Here is a 13,479-nt window from a genome sequence, read left to right as displayed (position 1 = left end):
ACACACACACACACACACATATGAGATCCCTATTCGTTAATGGTAAAATAATGTAATAAGGTAAATTTAAGGAAATATTTGCCATTGGTGGAGCTTACGGAAATGACGATCCATTTGTGGATTTTTATACTTCCCCTTCTCAGCAGCCTCCTCAGTGAAAGGAACACTGGTGACCAGACAGGCACACTTACAATCATGATGCCTAAGCACTGCTTTCTAGGCCTCCTCATCATGTTCTTGACCGGTGCAACAGGTAAGTGCTTAACTTCCTTCTAATTGGCCAGTTGTGAGTCTGATCAGGACAGGGATAGTATGGCTGGTTATATTCTGGACTTTGTGAGGTCACTGAAGACAAGGCCCAAACAGACATGGGGTTAGTTGCTCTCTGAATGAAGAGTTTCATGGTTACCTGAATGAATGTTTAAGACAGAGGAGTTACTTTCGTGGCAGAAAACAATTCATATTCCCTATCTATCTATCTATCTATCTATCTATCTATCTATCTATTGATTCATTGATCGATCAATCGATCAATTGATCAATCTATCTATCTGTCTATCTATCCATCTATCTCCTCCTCACCCTCCTCCTTTCTCTTGATCTCATCCAATGGTTATAAGGACAAGACACAAGGCCCTAAGGCACATATCAACACCTAGGTTTCACCTGCCATTTGTTATCCAGAAAACCAAGCATTTTATGTGACATCATGTATGAGACTTTTCTCTTCTATAGATTGAAGATTATAGGCCATTGTGGAGACCAAGTTAGTGCTTTAAAGCAGCCTCCCACACAGAACACATACCACAAACAAATGATGTTTACAGAGATTTCTTCAAGAACATTTTATCGAAATTCACCTCTCAAAAAGATCCCTGAAGTCCCAAGTCAATAGATGGGAACCTCTCACTTAAGTATGTTAAGTAAATGCCCTAACTTTGGAGTTGTTCTAGGATTCTACATAAACACAACCCAAGCCTCTATCTGACAGAAATATGTGAACTAGAGTAAGTGATGCCTCTTGTCCTTGGCAGCAAGGACTCACTTAGCAGGAATTCAAGGGCTAGCAAAACTAACCTACTTTTGTACACAAAAATGTACCTTACCACACCTGTAAACTTGGACATGACCTGTAACTTTTTGAGCCTATATTCACACCAGGAAATACAATGATAAAAATATCTCTCTTATGTAGGTGTCTGGTGATATATCAAAAAGAATTAGCATAATAGCTTATGTGTATTTCTGATAAGTATGCATAATAGCTTATGCATATTTCTATCTGATCACTTCAATAAATGTTAAAAGAGAAGGAGGCAGATTACTATTATTGTATCATTATTATTATTATTATTATTATTCCTCCCCCATGGATTCCTCTCACCCAGGACATACAGCTTTCAGTAGTAAGAAGGAGGCTTTTGAGTCAGCCTGGGCATGAAATAGGCTTTAACACTTTCTCCTGGGAAGGTTCTTTCACCTATCCAAGGCTTGGTCTCTAGACAAGAAGATGGTGACAGAATCATTATCATGGTGGGGCTAGACAAATTCAATGAGCAGATGATGGGAAAAGTCTCTCAGTGCTTGATGCAGTGTGAGTCATTGCTGGGGACAGTGGTAACAGTGAAGATATCAGAAACATCTAAGGAGAGCCCAGAGAGGGCAGGCGCCAAACATCTTCAGGTTAGCAGGGCAGCTCTGAGTGGGTCTGCAAGAAATTGTGCCTGTCATCTCCTGAAAATGTTTATGTACTGAGATGGGTTAAGCAGGTGTGATTTGGGTACAGAGAAATAGATTGTTTTCAAGTCCATACCATCATTCAAGCCCTGCAGGAGGCCTTCAAAATACATACAAAATAATGTCAACACCATTAAGTCAATAAGAAGAAATGCCCAAGAAGACTATTCTTTTCTCTAGTAAGAAACTTTGAATGCTGAAATAAAATGTTATACATCTTTGGCCTCCATAAGATTAAACGCAGGTAAAGCTAGTTCACCCATACCATAGGATTTGTGGAAGAAAACATAAATAATCCTGCTTTTAAAAAAAAGTCTTTCCTTCTCCTGTCTATGACTTCACATCCCCACCAGAGCCCACAGCAGGTCTTGAGTAATTCCCCATTGCTGTAGGTTAGTGCCTCGAGTAACTCCACTTGGGTACTCGTAGCAACAAGACAGGTAATGGGTCTTTTATCGTAGTAGTTGCATCCCATTGTTATGTGGAAATAAAGACTATGTTCTTTCCATGAGTTTTAGTTCTCCTGCCCATTGTGGTGTGCTCAAGGCCGGATATCATTACCAGTTTGTCTTAGTACAAAACACACATCATTCTACAATTTTACCTTAGACTACGAGTATAGCTCAGTGGCAGACAACTTGCCCTGAGTTGATTCACTAAAACTAAAGAGAGAGGGGAAGGGACTTTGACCATGTATCAAAATCATCATATTGAAGAGTCAACAATGTTGATTTCTAACGCTGCCACCACTGTCTTCACTTAGAACAACTACCCCCAGGGATTCCTGATGCAGAGATTTCATGAAAACTTCCTGTTCCCAACAGCAGTGCTCACAGTAGTGTCCAATGATGTTCTTGCTACCTTAGAAACGCAGCCAGCCCATGTATCTCTGAATCCCCAGAAGGTTCAATTTCAGTCCAGAAATTTCCACAACATTTTACACTGGCAACCAGGGAGCTCCGTCAGCAGCAATGGCAGCATCTACTTTGTGCAGTACAAGATGTAAGTAGACTCTGTTGGCAGAAAAGGCCACGGTGTAGTATGTTCTGGGTTGCAATGGAGGTTTTTTTTTTTTGGTTTTGGTTTTTTGATTTTTTGAGGAGTTTTAGGAGGGTTGAGAAGAAGTGGAGGCGGGACAGAAGGTTGTCCTGTGACATGGCGTAAGGATGCTATATGCAGTCTAGGGAGCTCAAGAAAGAGAGCTCCTTTGGCTTCTTGCATTTCCACCACACAATGGCTTCACACTTTGACAAATGACAGTTGGCAGCCACTTGCTTAGCCCAGTGCAAACACTCAGCTAAGCTCAGGCTACTGGTGGTTAAACTTGAGGCAAATATCGAAATATGTAAAATATATTTTGAATTGGTAAGTTATGGTTTGGGTTGGTTCACATTGTTGCATGCTCCTCTCATGAAATCTGTAAACTCCTCTTATTGGAGCAATGCCAAAACTCAGGTGTAATGAACACTTTCCTTTGTCAAGGCCAAGAAATAGTCAGTCTTGATTGGAAAGTGGCAGTTTTTCTATTTATACACCCCATAATACTTTGAGACTCTTCTTCCACTAAATAACTTGAGATCTTGGCTAACTAAAAGGCAAGAGCGACTGACCACAGCTTTGAGCCAGAATAGCACTCTTACTCCATAAATCCATCCATGTGCCTTCAGTCATGGTGGTGAGGGAAGGGAAATCCTTGATCAGATTTCCATATGAATGTCCCAGAAGTTTACTTTTCTTTAATTCCCTCCGTAAAATGTATTATTCTTTTTCTGTTTCCAAGCTAGGTTTGTATCAAGCTGGAGAAGCTTGTGCTGTGTAGGGATGGAGATAGGTACTCTATTTATCTGTTGTCTGCAGGTAATATAAATGAGTCCAAAATGAGCCTGTCTCTGGCCAAGGCAATAAATGAATTTGAAACTGTTCTACCATGAAGCTAAGATTAGGCTTGAAGACTCTGTAGAACTTATTCTTTGTTTTTTCCTTTTTTTCTCTGTTTCTTTTTTTATTGGTTATTTTATTTATTTACATTTCAAATGTTAGCCCCCTTTTCAGTTTCCCTTCTGCAAATCTCTCATCCCAGCCCCCCCGCCCCCCGGGGTCGATGGGGGGGGTCCCCACCCTGGGCCCGCTCCCACCCCCCTCACCCCTCCCCCCCCCCACATTCCCCTACAGTGGGGCATCAAGCCTTCACACGACCAAGGGCCTCCCCTCTCATTGATACCAGATAAGGCAATCCTCTGCTACATATGTAGCTGTAGCCATGGATCCCTCCATGTGTACTCTTTGGTTGGTGGCTTAGTCCCTGGGAGCTCTGGGATATGGTTGGTTGATATTGTTGTTCTCCCTATGGGGTTGCAAACTCCTTCAGCTCCTTCAGTCCTTCCTCTAACTCCTCCACGGGGACCCCGTGCTTAGTCTGATGGTTGTCTGCAAACATCCACATCTGTATTGGTCAGGCTCTGGCACAGTCTTAAGAGAGTTCCAAATTTTATTTAAAATTCAGACCACAGAGTATCTGGAACAATTATTTTCAAGAGACACACGTATAACTTTGAGAACTTTCATTTACTTGTACCCAGTTTGTGTGGCTCACGGTTAATTATATCTGCATACTTTTGAATACAACAAATACAAAATCTTATAGAAAAATAAATCAACCAGAACAGATGTGTTTCCCTAGCAAAGGCAATGTGCAGCCAATGAAGGATGGTTTAGATTCATTGACTTGTGCTGCATTTGTGATGTGGCTTCTGTTACTATTTCGACTATAGAGTATAGGGACCAGCGATATGGCTCATTATATGTCTATAAAGTAAGTCCTTCAACCAGGGAATCTTCCTCCTCAGCTTTCTATTTTGCTACCCTCCAGATCTGTGAGTGGTAGGAAGGTAAGGTGTGTCTTCCCGTTGGCTATCATACCATCCTATGGGCTCAGGTTGGCCTTTTGCTTCATGTCAGTTTTTGCAGTGTTTTCTCCCCTAGTCCTTAGTACCAGACCTCCCTAAGGAGTCCTCAGTACAACTGCTCAGTTGCCAATAAAAAGCTGAGCCATGCGTGTTCATTCTGCAAGCATCACCTGAGATGGCAAGTGATAGTAAAGTCTCAGAATTGGCCTTATAACTCAACAGCAAGCTGATAAAAGTGGAGGGGAAATAATCAGAGTTGAAGCCTCAGAAGCGTTAAGAATGTAGAAGGCAAATACTTAAAATGGAAGCTGGTCCACACACCATAAGAAACACACAATTGCATATTAAGGAAAATAAACCCTTATGTTAGTAAGACAGTTTTCAAAGTAAAGTTTATCTTCCAGCAACCTAACAGCTTGGTTAATATGAAGGAACTTTTATATATTCTTGAAGATAACATAAATTTTCAATCAATAGAAAATTAGCACTCCTCATATGGGACAGTAGAAACTCACATCTGTGTGTTTCTCCACCCTCAGGTATGGACAGAGACAATGGAAAGATAAAATTGACTGCTGGGGGACCACCGTGCTCTTTTGTGACCTGACCAATGAAACCTTAGATCCATATGAGCCATACTATGGGAGGGTGATGATGGCCTGGGCTGGAAGCCACTCTGCCTGGACCAGAACAGCCCGCTTCACTCCATGGTGGGAAAGTGAGTTCCAGCAAGTTCCTTGTCTTTTTCTCTTCTGCATTTGAACAACCTCTGGATGGTCAGCCAGGTCATGTGCTCTCATCTTACTTGATGCTATCCTCAGGACTACACCAGAGACTTGCTTTTCTTATTTGACAACCTTGGAAATATAGGGCAGAGGTTCAGCCAAAGTTCCAGAACCCAGCTTACATGAAACCTTTTCAAACTATTAACTCCCATAAACTCAGAAATTATCTCTATCACTACCCCCAAAGCTTTCTCACATTCTGTAGCCTCTCCCTCTTATTTAAAGTCACTATAAACACTACTTTCTTTTCCCAAATTGTAAAAAAAAAAAAAAAAAAAATCTTAGTTTTAAGTACTATACTGTATTCCAGCAGACATTTGTCAAACCTTGCTACCAGTATTTGTGAGAACATGTCCCAAGACCTGAACTTTCTTCTAGTTAACATCTGTAATGGTTTGGCTCCCACAGTGTGAAGAGTTCTGGGACTCGTTTTTCTATCTCTTCTAAGTGATGCAATGTTCAGTTAGATTTAAACTTAGTGAATTATGTCCAAAATGCTAGATGCAATGAAACTCAGAAGAAAGGTTATTTATTAATTAATTTATTTATGAACTTTTAAATTAGGAGATGAACAGAAGAATTTGAAAACCCATCTGTGCTCTCTAACTTTTCTTTTTCTGGGCACAACTTGAGGCTTGAGTCACGACACTCCATAAACAGTTCTCTAACTGATGTAACGGAGTCTGCATGGCTAAGCTGCTTGTACCAATCAGAATATTTCTGAGCGATTTGTTTATTTAAGCCTAGAAATTGGATTAAGTTCAAATATTCAACAAAGTCTGATCCATTAGGCAAGAAAAGAATGGCCAAAGACACTGTCTCAGAGGAGTGGTGGAGACTTTGCTGTCCTACTTAAATGAAATGCTGTTGAGCTAACACGAGTTTAGATTATTTCTATATCACTGCTTCTTAAAAAAGAAAAAGCCTTGAGGAGTGTTCGTTCAATACTCTATGTGAGGAGAACTTCACAGGTATGAGAGAGAAACCCAGTGTCTAAAACAGTTAAGTTGGGCTACTACTTGGAGCACTTGGAAGGAGCTCTGACTTCTCCCCTCCAGCTTGGCTCTCTTCTCCAGCTCCCGAGGTTGCGCAAACATCATGTTTTGAAAAACATGTTTCTAGGATCTGAGGACAGTATGTTCCTAGGGCCTGATGTGAACACTAATGAGCCACCTGTATGCATTGGCACTCCCAAGAACTGCTCTGAGATGTACACTGTCATAGGTCACTAAGCTCTGACTTCTGATGCCTATCTAGAAAGCAAAGCCATTAATAAGGAAAATTGCTTTGTAAAAAGTATCATCCTGTGCTCGGTAGGATTTCAATGTATCAGATTGTTTTTGGATTAAAATGTATATATGGACTTTGTGTATAGGATATGTCATATGAAAAATCAACTTGCCTCTTATAAAAACTGATGACATGACTACTCCATGGCATGGTTAAGGGAAGGCTTTTATTTCAAATATGAGGAAAAGAACATCCTGAGGCATCTGCAGAGAGAGAGAGAGACAGAGAGAGACAGAGAGACAGAGAGAGACAGAGAGAGACTATGAAACCTAACAGGGTTATAAGAAGAATGAGCAGCTTGGGGGAAGGAAGAATCTGAGCTGGAGAAGTTTAGGGTAAGGGAGGCAAGAAGGCAGGGATGCCAGTATGAACCTTAAAATGTATAACAGGTACTTGATGGTGAGAGAGCCTGAGGTCAGCCTGAGCTTTGGAGTGCTAATGGCACCACAGATAGCCATTTGTCCATTCTGCTTTTTGGAATTTGGAGAAATGGAGTTTCCTTTGGGTCTGATACCTCCTTTAGTCACATGGAAAATATTTACAGGGTACTTACAACAATTTTGTCTGGTTCAGAGGGAATTTGAAAAGCAGAGCAAGCAGACAAGTTTCTTTCTTCCCAGAGCTTTCTGTTAAATAGGAAAGACACATATTACTACAATGACCACACACCCACAAAATGATACCTGTGAAAGATTCTAGGAAATCAAAGTGAGCTCTACGAGATTATAACCAAGGAGGGTCCAGGTCAGGAGTGTCAAGGAAAGAGACTCTGGGAAAGGACACTTGAGCTGATCCCTTGTGATGAAAGGTATGTAAGCAGACAGAAGGAAGGGAAGAGCATTCCAGGCAAAGGGAACAGCGTTTACAAAGGCCCTCTTGCAAGAGGAATTAGCACATGTGTTCCAGACTGAAATGCAGCTGGAATGGTGAAGCAAGCATGCAGTGGGGCAGACTGAAAAGGCAGCCAGCTGTGAGAATGTCCTCTTCCTCCTCAGGAGTTAAGACTTCTTCCAGGAAAAGAAATGTATTTTAAAATGTGGAGGTTGTTGTTGCTGGTGATGGTGGTGGTGGTGGTGGTGGTGGTGGTGGTGGTGGTGGTGACATCAGAAGTGGCCTACAGATTCTAAATCCAGTGATGATGCCACTCGTCTGTTGTCATGGTGAGTCCCCATTCCCCTAGTCATTCACCTAGTCCCCTAGGTGATGTCATCGCCATTGCTGGATTCAGAGGCTGTAGGCTGCTTCTGATGCCAACAGTTGTTGTTATTGTAGTTGTTGTTGTTGTTGTTGTTATTGGTGGTGGTGTGTGATACTGGAATTAAACCCAATGCGGTGTATATATAACACAGTGAGTACTGTAGCACCGAGAAGTATCTCAAGCCTCGTAAGATGGAATCTTGATCATATCATCATCAAACTTCACAGGAGACTGTATTAGCAGATTTGTGGCAGGAGGCAGGAAAGGGAAGTAGTAGACTACTGTAACAGGCTACAGAAAACAGGCTGTGGTTTCCATTAGGAACATGAAAAGCACTATAGAGAAGGTACCACTAGGTGGAGATGGGGGCAGGGTGGATTTACTCCAGAGGGAGAAGAACATGTCAAGGTGTCTTCTACATTTGTCTCTGACACAGCTACACAGACCAGAGATATTTTTTGATGGGATTTCATGGGAAAAGAGAAGTTTTGAGGCATGCTAAGTAATCAAAAATATGAGTTCAATTTTTACTATGTTGAATGTAAGATGTGTGGAACTACCCACACAAAGTGGCTGTACAGATCCAGTACACAGAGCTAAGGATGGCTTCTGTTAAAGACATGAATCTATGAATCTTTTGCATATCACAATAATAGACATTGGTAAATTTGGATAGAAGAAGTGTATTGAGTGAAAGGTGCTGATTTATGAGACTAGACATTAAGGGTATTTCACCAAAAGATGCCAGAGCAGCAAGAATTTTAGAAGAATTTTAACAAATAGACAAAGAGACAGGAAGGGATTGACAATCTGTTAAGTTCACTAACACCATAGGGAGACAATGTTTCTAGGACAAGAGTGTCTTGTCTGCAAAAAGTGTCTGCACAGCAAAAAGCAAGAGAGGCGGGTAGGGTGGGGAAATGGATGGCTTAGCTATGTCAACAGGTATTTCTGCGTCTATATACCTTCCAAAAAAAGGTTTAAAACACTGGTTTCTAAAATTAAGAATAGCATTAATTAATAAAATTCAAGATGATGAATTGAGACTTTGAAAACACAGGTTCTGGATGCTCATGATTGTGACGCCCCTTCTATAATCACTGCTTGGGAACAAGGAACAAATACTACATAAATATTATATTCTAGTGAGGAAAATGCACAATAGTATCTTGTAAACAAGGAGTCACACAAAAGAAAGGGTGTTTGAAGATGCCAAATGTGATAATAATGCTAAATTTTTTGTCTAGAAAAAATTGAACACAAATCATAAAATCCCACAAAACTAAACAGGACTGTTCTCCAAATCTTTGCATGATGGTGAGAGAGCGCTCTGGTCAGCAGAACTTGGAGCATGAAATACACAACAGAGGTTAAACCCCAGAGCTCTTGGAGGGGTAAAGTATAAATACAGGGAAATTCCTTCTTCAAGCAATCAGATAAAAATTCAAGGTATTTGAAAACCCAGTTTACCTTGATTCTAAATTAAGGATCCAGGGCAAAGGGGTTTGTATTAAAATTTTACCTCTTACAAACAGAAATTTGAAGAGAAAAAATCATATATATGGTAAACTTACAAAATATAAAACCTCTGGAATAAAAATTGTGGATTCAAGCTCAGATCAGATACAACTGAAGAATAAACTCATAGATTGAAAAAACAGGTCTGAAAAAAAATCAACATGATATCATGAAGAAAAAATTGAAAATAAGAGAAAGTAAGATACATGACAAATGATAAAAAAGTTTGTCAAAATTTCAGGAGGAAAAAACCATACAGAGATCTGTATTTATGTGCATAGGATGTATGTGTGTATCTATCTATCTATAATATATTTCAAGAATTATAAAAGATGTGAATCTATGAAGTGAAAATTATAATAAATATTAAGCAAGAAAATTGTCCGCTGCAAAATTTAGTGAATCTGGAATCAATTAAATCAACAATGTTATTCTCTTTCTTTATTAATAATAACCTTGCTATTGACAACAATATGCATGAACCAAATACTCTCTTTTAAACCACCAGTGTCCATAATATACAACATAATACTGTTGAATTAACTTAATAGCTACAAGTCTTTGTATGGTTTTAAAACTGTTTTTGAAATCTTATTTCTTTAAGGAATTAAATAAAATCTTCTTTGTTCTAAGACTTCCCTCCGAATAACTTCTATACTTAATTTTATAACAAAGGCATCATGTTAACAAAATGATTGGTAGAGACTCTCTCAATATTGAAACAGACAGAATCATATCAATGTTTTAAAAATAGAAGAAAAGCTGTCTTCACAATGGTTTTTGCCACACTTCTGAACACTATAGTGATTTATCGCGATGTATAGTGTCAATTTATAGCATTTAGTTGTTCTAAATGCTTTATCAAAATTCCTTATTCTTTCTCCAGCAAAACTAGATCCTCCGGTTGTGACTATAACCCGAGTTAATGCATCTTTGAGGGTGTTTCTCCGTCCTCCAGAGTTGCCAAATAGAAACCAAACTGGTAAAAATACATCCATGGAAAATTACTATAACTTAGTATACCGAGTTTTCACAATCAACAATTCACTAGAGAAGGTGAGTTCAGATGAATAGACTCCTGGGTCCCTTTTTAACTTAAGTAACAATTTAGTTGTATCACACAACCGACCTGTCTCTTCGTTGTTACATCTCTAGATCATTCCCTGTCTTTTATTCATGATGCCCGGATCATCATCAGAATTTATGTGTGCATGCATTCCCGTGTGTGGTGTGTGTGTATAGTACATATGTACCCTTTCTGATCCTCACTCTGCTTCCCTTAGACTTCCCCACATATCAAAAAGTTAGTATTAATATGTCATTCCATCTATCTGCCGTTAATGTTTATTTATATTAGCTTACACCCCCTATTTATTTCAGTAGCTTTTGAATCACACTGTTTAGTAGACTTGCACTGGTAGTTTATAATGGAAAATCCACTGCCAGCACATTTATCTAGGTAAGCAAAATGTCCCTTTTATGTATCCATCTAAGCCAGGGTTCATTAGTTGGAAGGAAGAAAACAAACTTTCAAACTGGTTCATATACAAAAGAAGAGGGCTAGTTCAGCAACAGACAAGAAGCCATTCATGACACCCAGAAACAGGAAACAGGTGCTGCCAGACTTGGGGCTCTGCAGACTTCCTCTTTGTCTTCACTGTGTGTCTATAGCCATGTTCTTCGCACCTCCACAGGAACCTTACCAGTCCATGTCATTTCCTTACTCAGAGCTCAAATGCTAGAAAGTGAGATTCTGGCCACGGTTCCATCCATCATTAGCCTTCCAGGAGACATCCTGTGGCATGACCACTCAACATGTGGCTTCCTCCAGCTACAGCTCAGGGCTTTGGTGAAGGAGGTTTTCCTTGAAGATTTACCATGATCGCATAGAACTCGTCGATTTTAATTGTTCACTAAAAACCATTTATCAGCTGATTTCTCCCTGTGTGTAGGAACAAAAAGTCTATGAAGGAACTCAGAGAGCTGTTGAAATTGAAGGTCTGACACCCCATTCCAGTTACTGCGTAGCGGCCGAAATGTACCAGCCCATGTTCGACAGAAGAAGCCCAAGAAGCAAAGAGAGATGTGTGCAGATTCCATGAATTGGTCAGAGGTGCTGAAAACAGGAGCATATTGAGAAAGGGATGGCTTGTGACTAGAACAGCTTATTAAACTTTTGTTTCGATTTTCTTAGAGCAATGTCTACCCACACATTCCAAGGGTTTCTTTATCAGTACTTTTTGTTCTGTTTATTTCAGTTATGAAGTAAATTTGAACAGATTCAAAACTGGAATTTAAAGAGGAGAAAAAGAATAAAGAGCTTGTGGTGACACACATCTTTAATATCAGCATCGAGAGGCAGAATCAGGCAGATCTCCATCTTTGAGGCCATCCTGGTCTACATAGAGAGTTCCAGCCTAGCCAGGGCCACACAGTGAGACCATGTCTCAAAAAATAAGATGTTAAGATAAATGTCTGTAAAACACAGAAGTTTATCTGAATATAGCAAGCCTAACAATAATCTTTTTCTGCTAAAACCCCCAAATAAGAATCAAATAATAGCAGACATTTAATAAAATATTTCAATAAGTTTTAAAGCATTATATACAGAAAATCCTGCACCAATAATCTTTCACACTCTATTAAGCCTTTTGCTTTGCCAGAGATATACTGATTTTATATTTTGTGTGAATGAGCATATTTCTGTACATTTATATTTTATAGGAATGCATTTTAATTTTTTATTTCTTATGAGGTATTTCTACTTAGTGAATCAATACTTTAAAAATAATCTCTTGTGACTCTGAATTAATCTGTAGAATAAGATTTGCATCAATAGCATGTAAATATAGAAGGAAGTCTTCATAATACAATTTCCTCTCACTTAACACATAATCTTAGTAAGATCACCCTTTCTGGTTTTGCTTTTAATATTGCCTTAGAATTTAACCTATGTTGTCAAAATGGAGCATCTATTTTTCAGCAGCAAAGTCAGAAGAAATATATTAGCCACACTGGTAACTCAGCCATTCAGGCAAAGGGGTCTCTCTCTGTTAGCAGAATGAGAGTTGGGCTGGGGACAATTGGAGTCCATATAAAAAACTTGGCTTGAAACCACAGGCACACAGTGAATGCTTAAATTGTTTCTGAGATTATAAGGAAAATCACAACCCTGTGAGCTACACTGCCTCTCCTAAGCAAAGATCAGGTGGCCTAAGGCTCAGAAAGTGACCAGCTTTGCTAAGTCTTTCTGTAGCTCTAGAACTTAACTATCAGCTACAGAAGAGACATGTAGGAGAGAACATTTGTGATCTTCATGAAAGATGCTCCAAAAAATAACTTGAAAAAGTATAGTCAGTGCATCTGTCTGCTTACACTTATAATGATAAATGGTTACAGACCATTACAAATGCGGAAGACATGTGAAAAACAAGAACATTGTCCTGGCCGTCCTGTGTGTTCAGAAAACACTGGCCTTCACTCCTACTTTTGAATTGCTCAATTTTTATTCCTTTTGTGGCTTAGTACCTGCTTGGGGATTCTTTGGGTTTTTGTTTGTTTGTTTGTTTTCTATTTTGTACTTTGGGAAGGGTGAGACTTGAGAAGGATAACCCATCTTTCGGAATCAGGACCATGTGTGGTAGCAGCATTTAGGTTGTAAGACTCGGTAGTCTAACGCCTCATAATATAAGAGGCAATTGTTGGTATGTAAATGCTGTCAGGTAACAGAGTTTTGCTTTGATTTTGTTTGCTCGAGGTCTGCCTTCATCCATGAACACAGCCATGCTCATACAGTTATGAAATGCTTTGAAAAACATTACAATTTTCACATTCTTGATCATATTAAGAATACATTGTCCTAGTACTTCAATAAATCTTACTTTATACTTTACATTTTGAAGTAGTTGTTACTTGGTGGGAGTTTGTCTGATGAAATCCTACTTAGTCATGTTGGGCTCACAGCTAGAAAGGACCCTGCAAGCAAGCCTCCAGATGCTCGTCGAGCATGTCTTGCCAGCGTTTTGTTGTGCAACTGAAGCAGATG

The 13,479-nt window shown here is 39.5% G+C and overlaps 1 protein-coding gene across 2 annotated transcripts; it reads left to right on the top strand.

The window, feature by feature from the left end:
* The first annotated feature begins 186 nt into the window (after positions 1-186).
* On the top strand, positions 187-13,326 carry Il22ra2 (interleukin 22 receptor subunit alpha 2). 2 transcript variants are annotated; one of them, XM_028782610.1, is made up of 5 exons: positions 187-253; positions 2,562-2,739; positions 5,183-5,361; positions 10,321-10,490; positions 11,387-11,637. In XM_028782610.1, the coding sequence occupies exons 1-5, from the start codon at positions 196-198 to the stop codon at positions 11,534-11,536; spliced, it is 735 nt and encodes a 244-aa protein (XP_028638443.1). In that variant the 5' UTR covers positions 187-195; the 3' UTR covers positions 11,537-11,637. The 2 variants fall into 2 exon arrangements, with proteins under 2 accessions (XP_028638443.1, XP_028638444.1); XM_028782611.1 differs by having other exon boundaries at positions 190-253; positions 2,604-2,739; positions 11,387-13,326.
* Positions 13,327-13,479: the final 153 nt, after the last annotated feature.

Source organism: Grammomys surdaster, unplaced genomic scaffold, assembly GCF_004785775.1.
Source record: "Grammomys surdaster isolate TR1022 unplaced genomic scaffold, NIH_TR_1.0 806, whole genome shotgun sequence".
Classification (NCBI taxonomy): domain Eukaryota; kingdom Metazoa; phylum Chordata; class Mammalia; order Rodentia; family Muridae; genus Grammomys; species Grammomys surdaster.
The sequence above is the reverse complement of the archived record's forward strand: the minus strand, read 5'-3'. Positions and strand labels throughout refer to the sequence as shown.

Bases quoted from the DNA above. Each gene is read 5' to 3' on its own strand.
- Il22ra2 (XM_028782610.1), top strand. From the start codon at position 196: ATGATGCCTAAGCACTGCTTTCTAGGCCTCCTCATCATGTTCTTGACC. The intron at 5,362-10,320 runs GTGAGTTCCAGC...TTCTTTCTCCAG, and splicing joins CTTCACTCCATGGTGGGAAA to CAAAACTAGATCCTCCGGTT. The intron at 10,491-11,386 runs GTGAGTTCAGAT...CCCTGTGTGTAG, and splicing joins TCAACAATTCACTAGAGAAG to GAACAAAAAGTCTATGAAGG.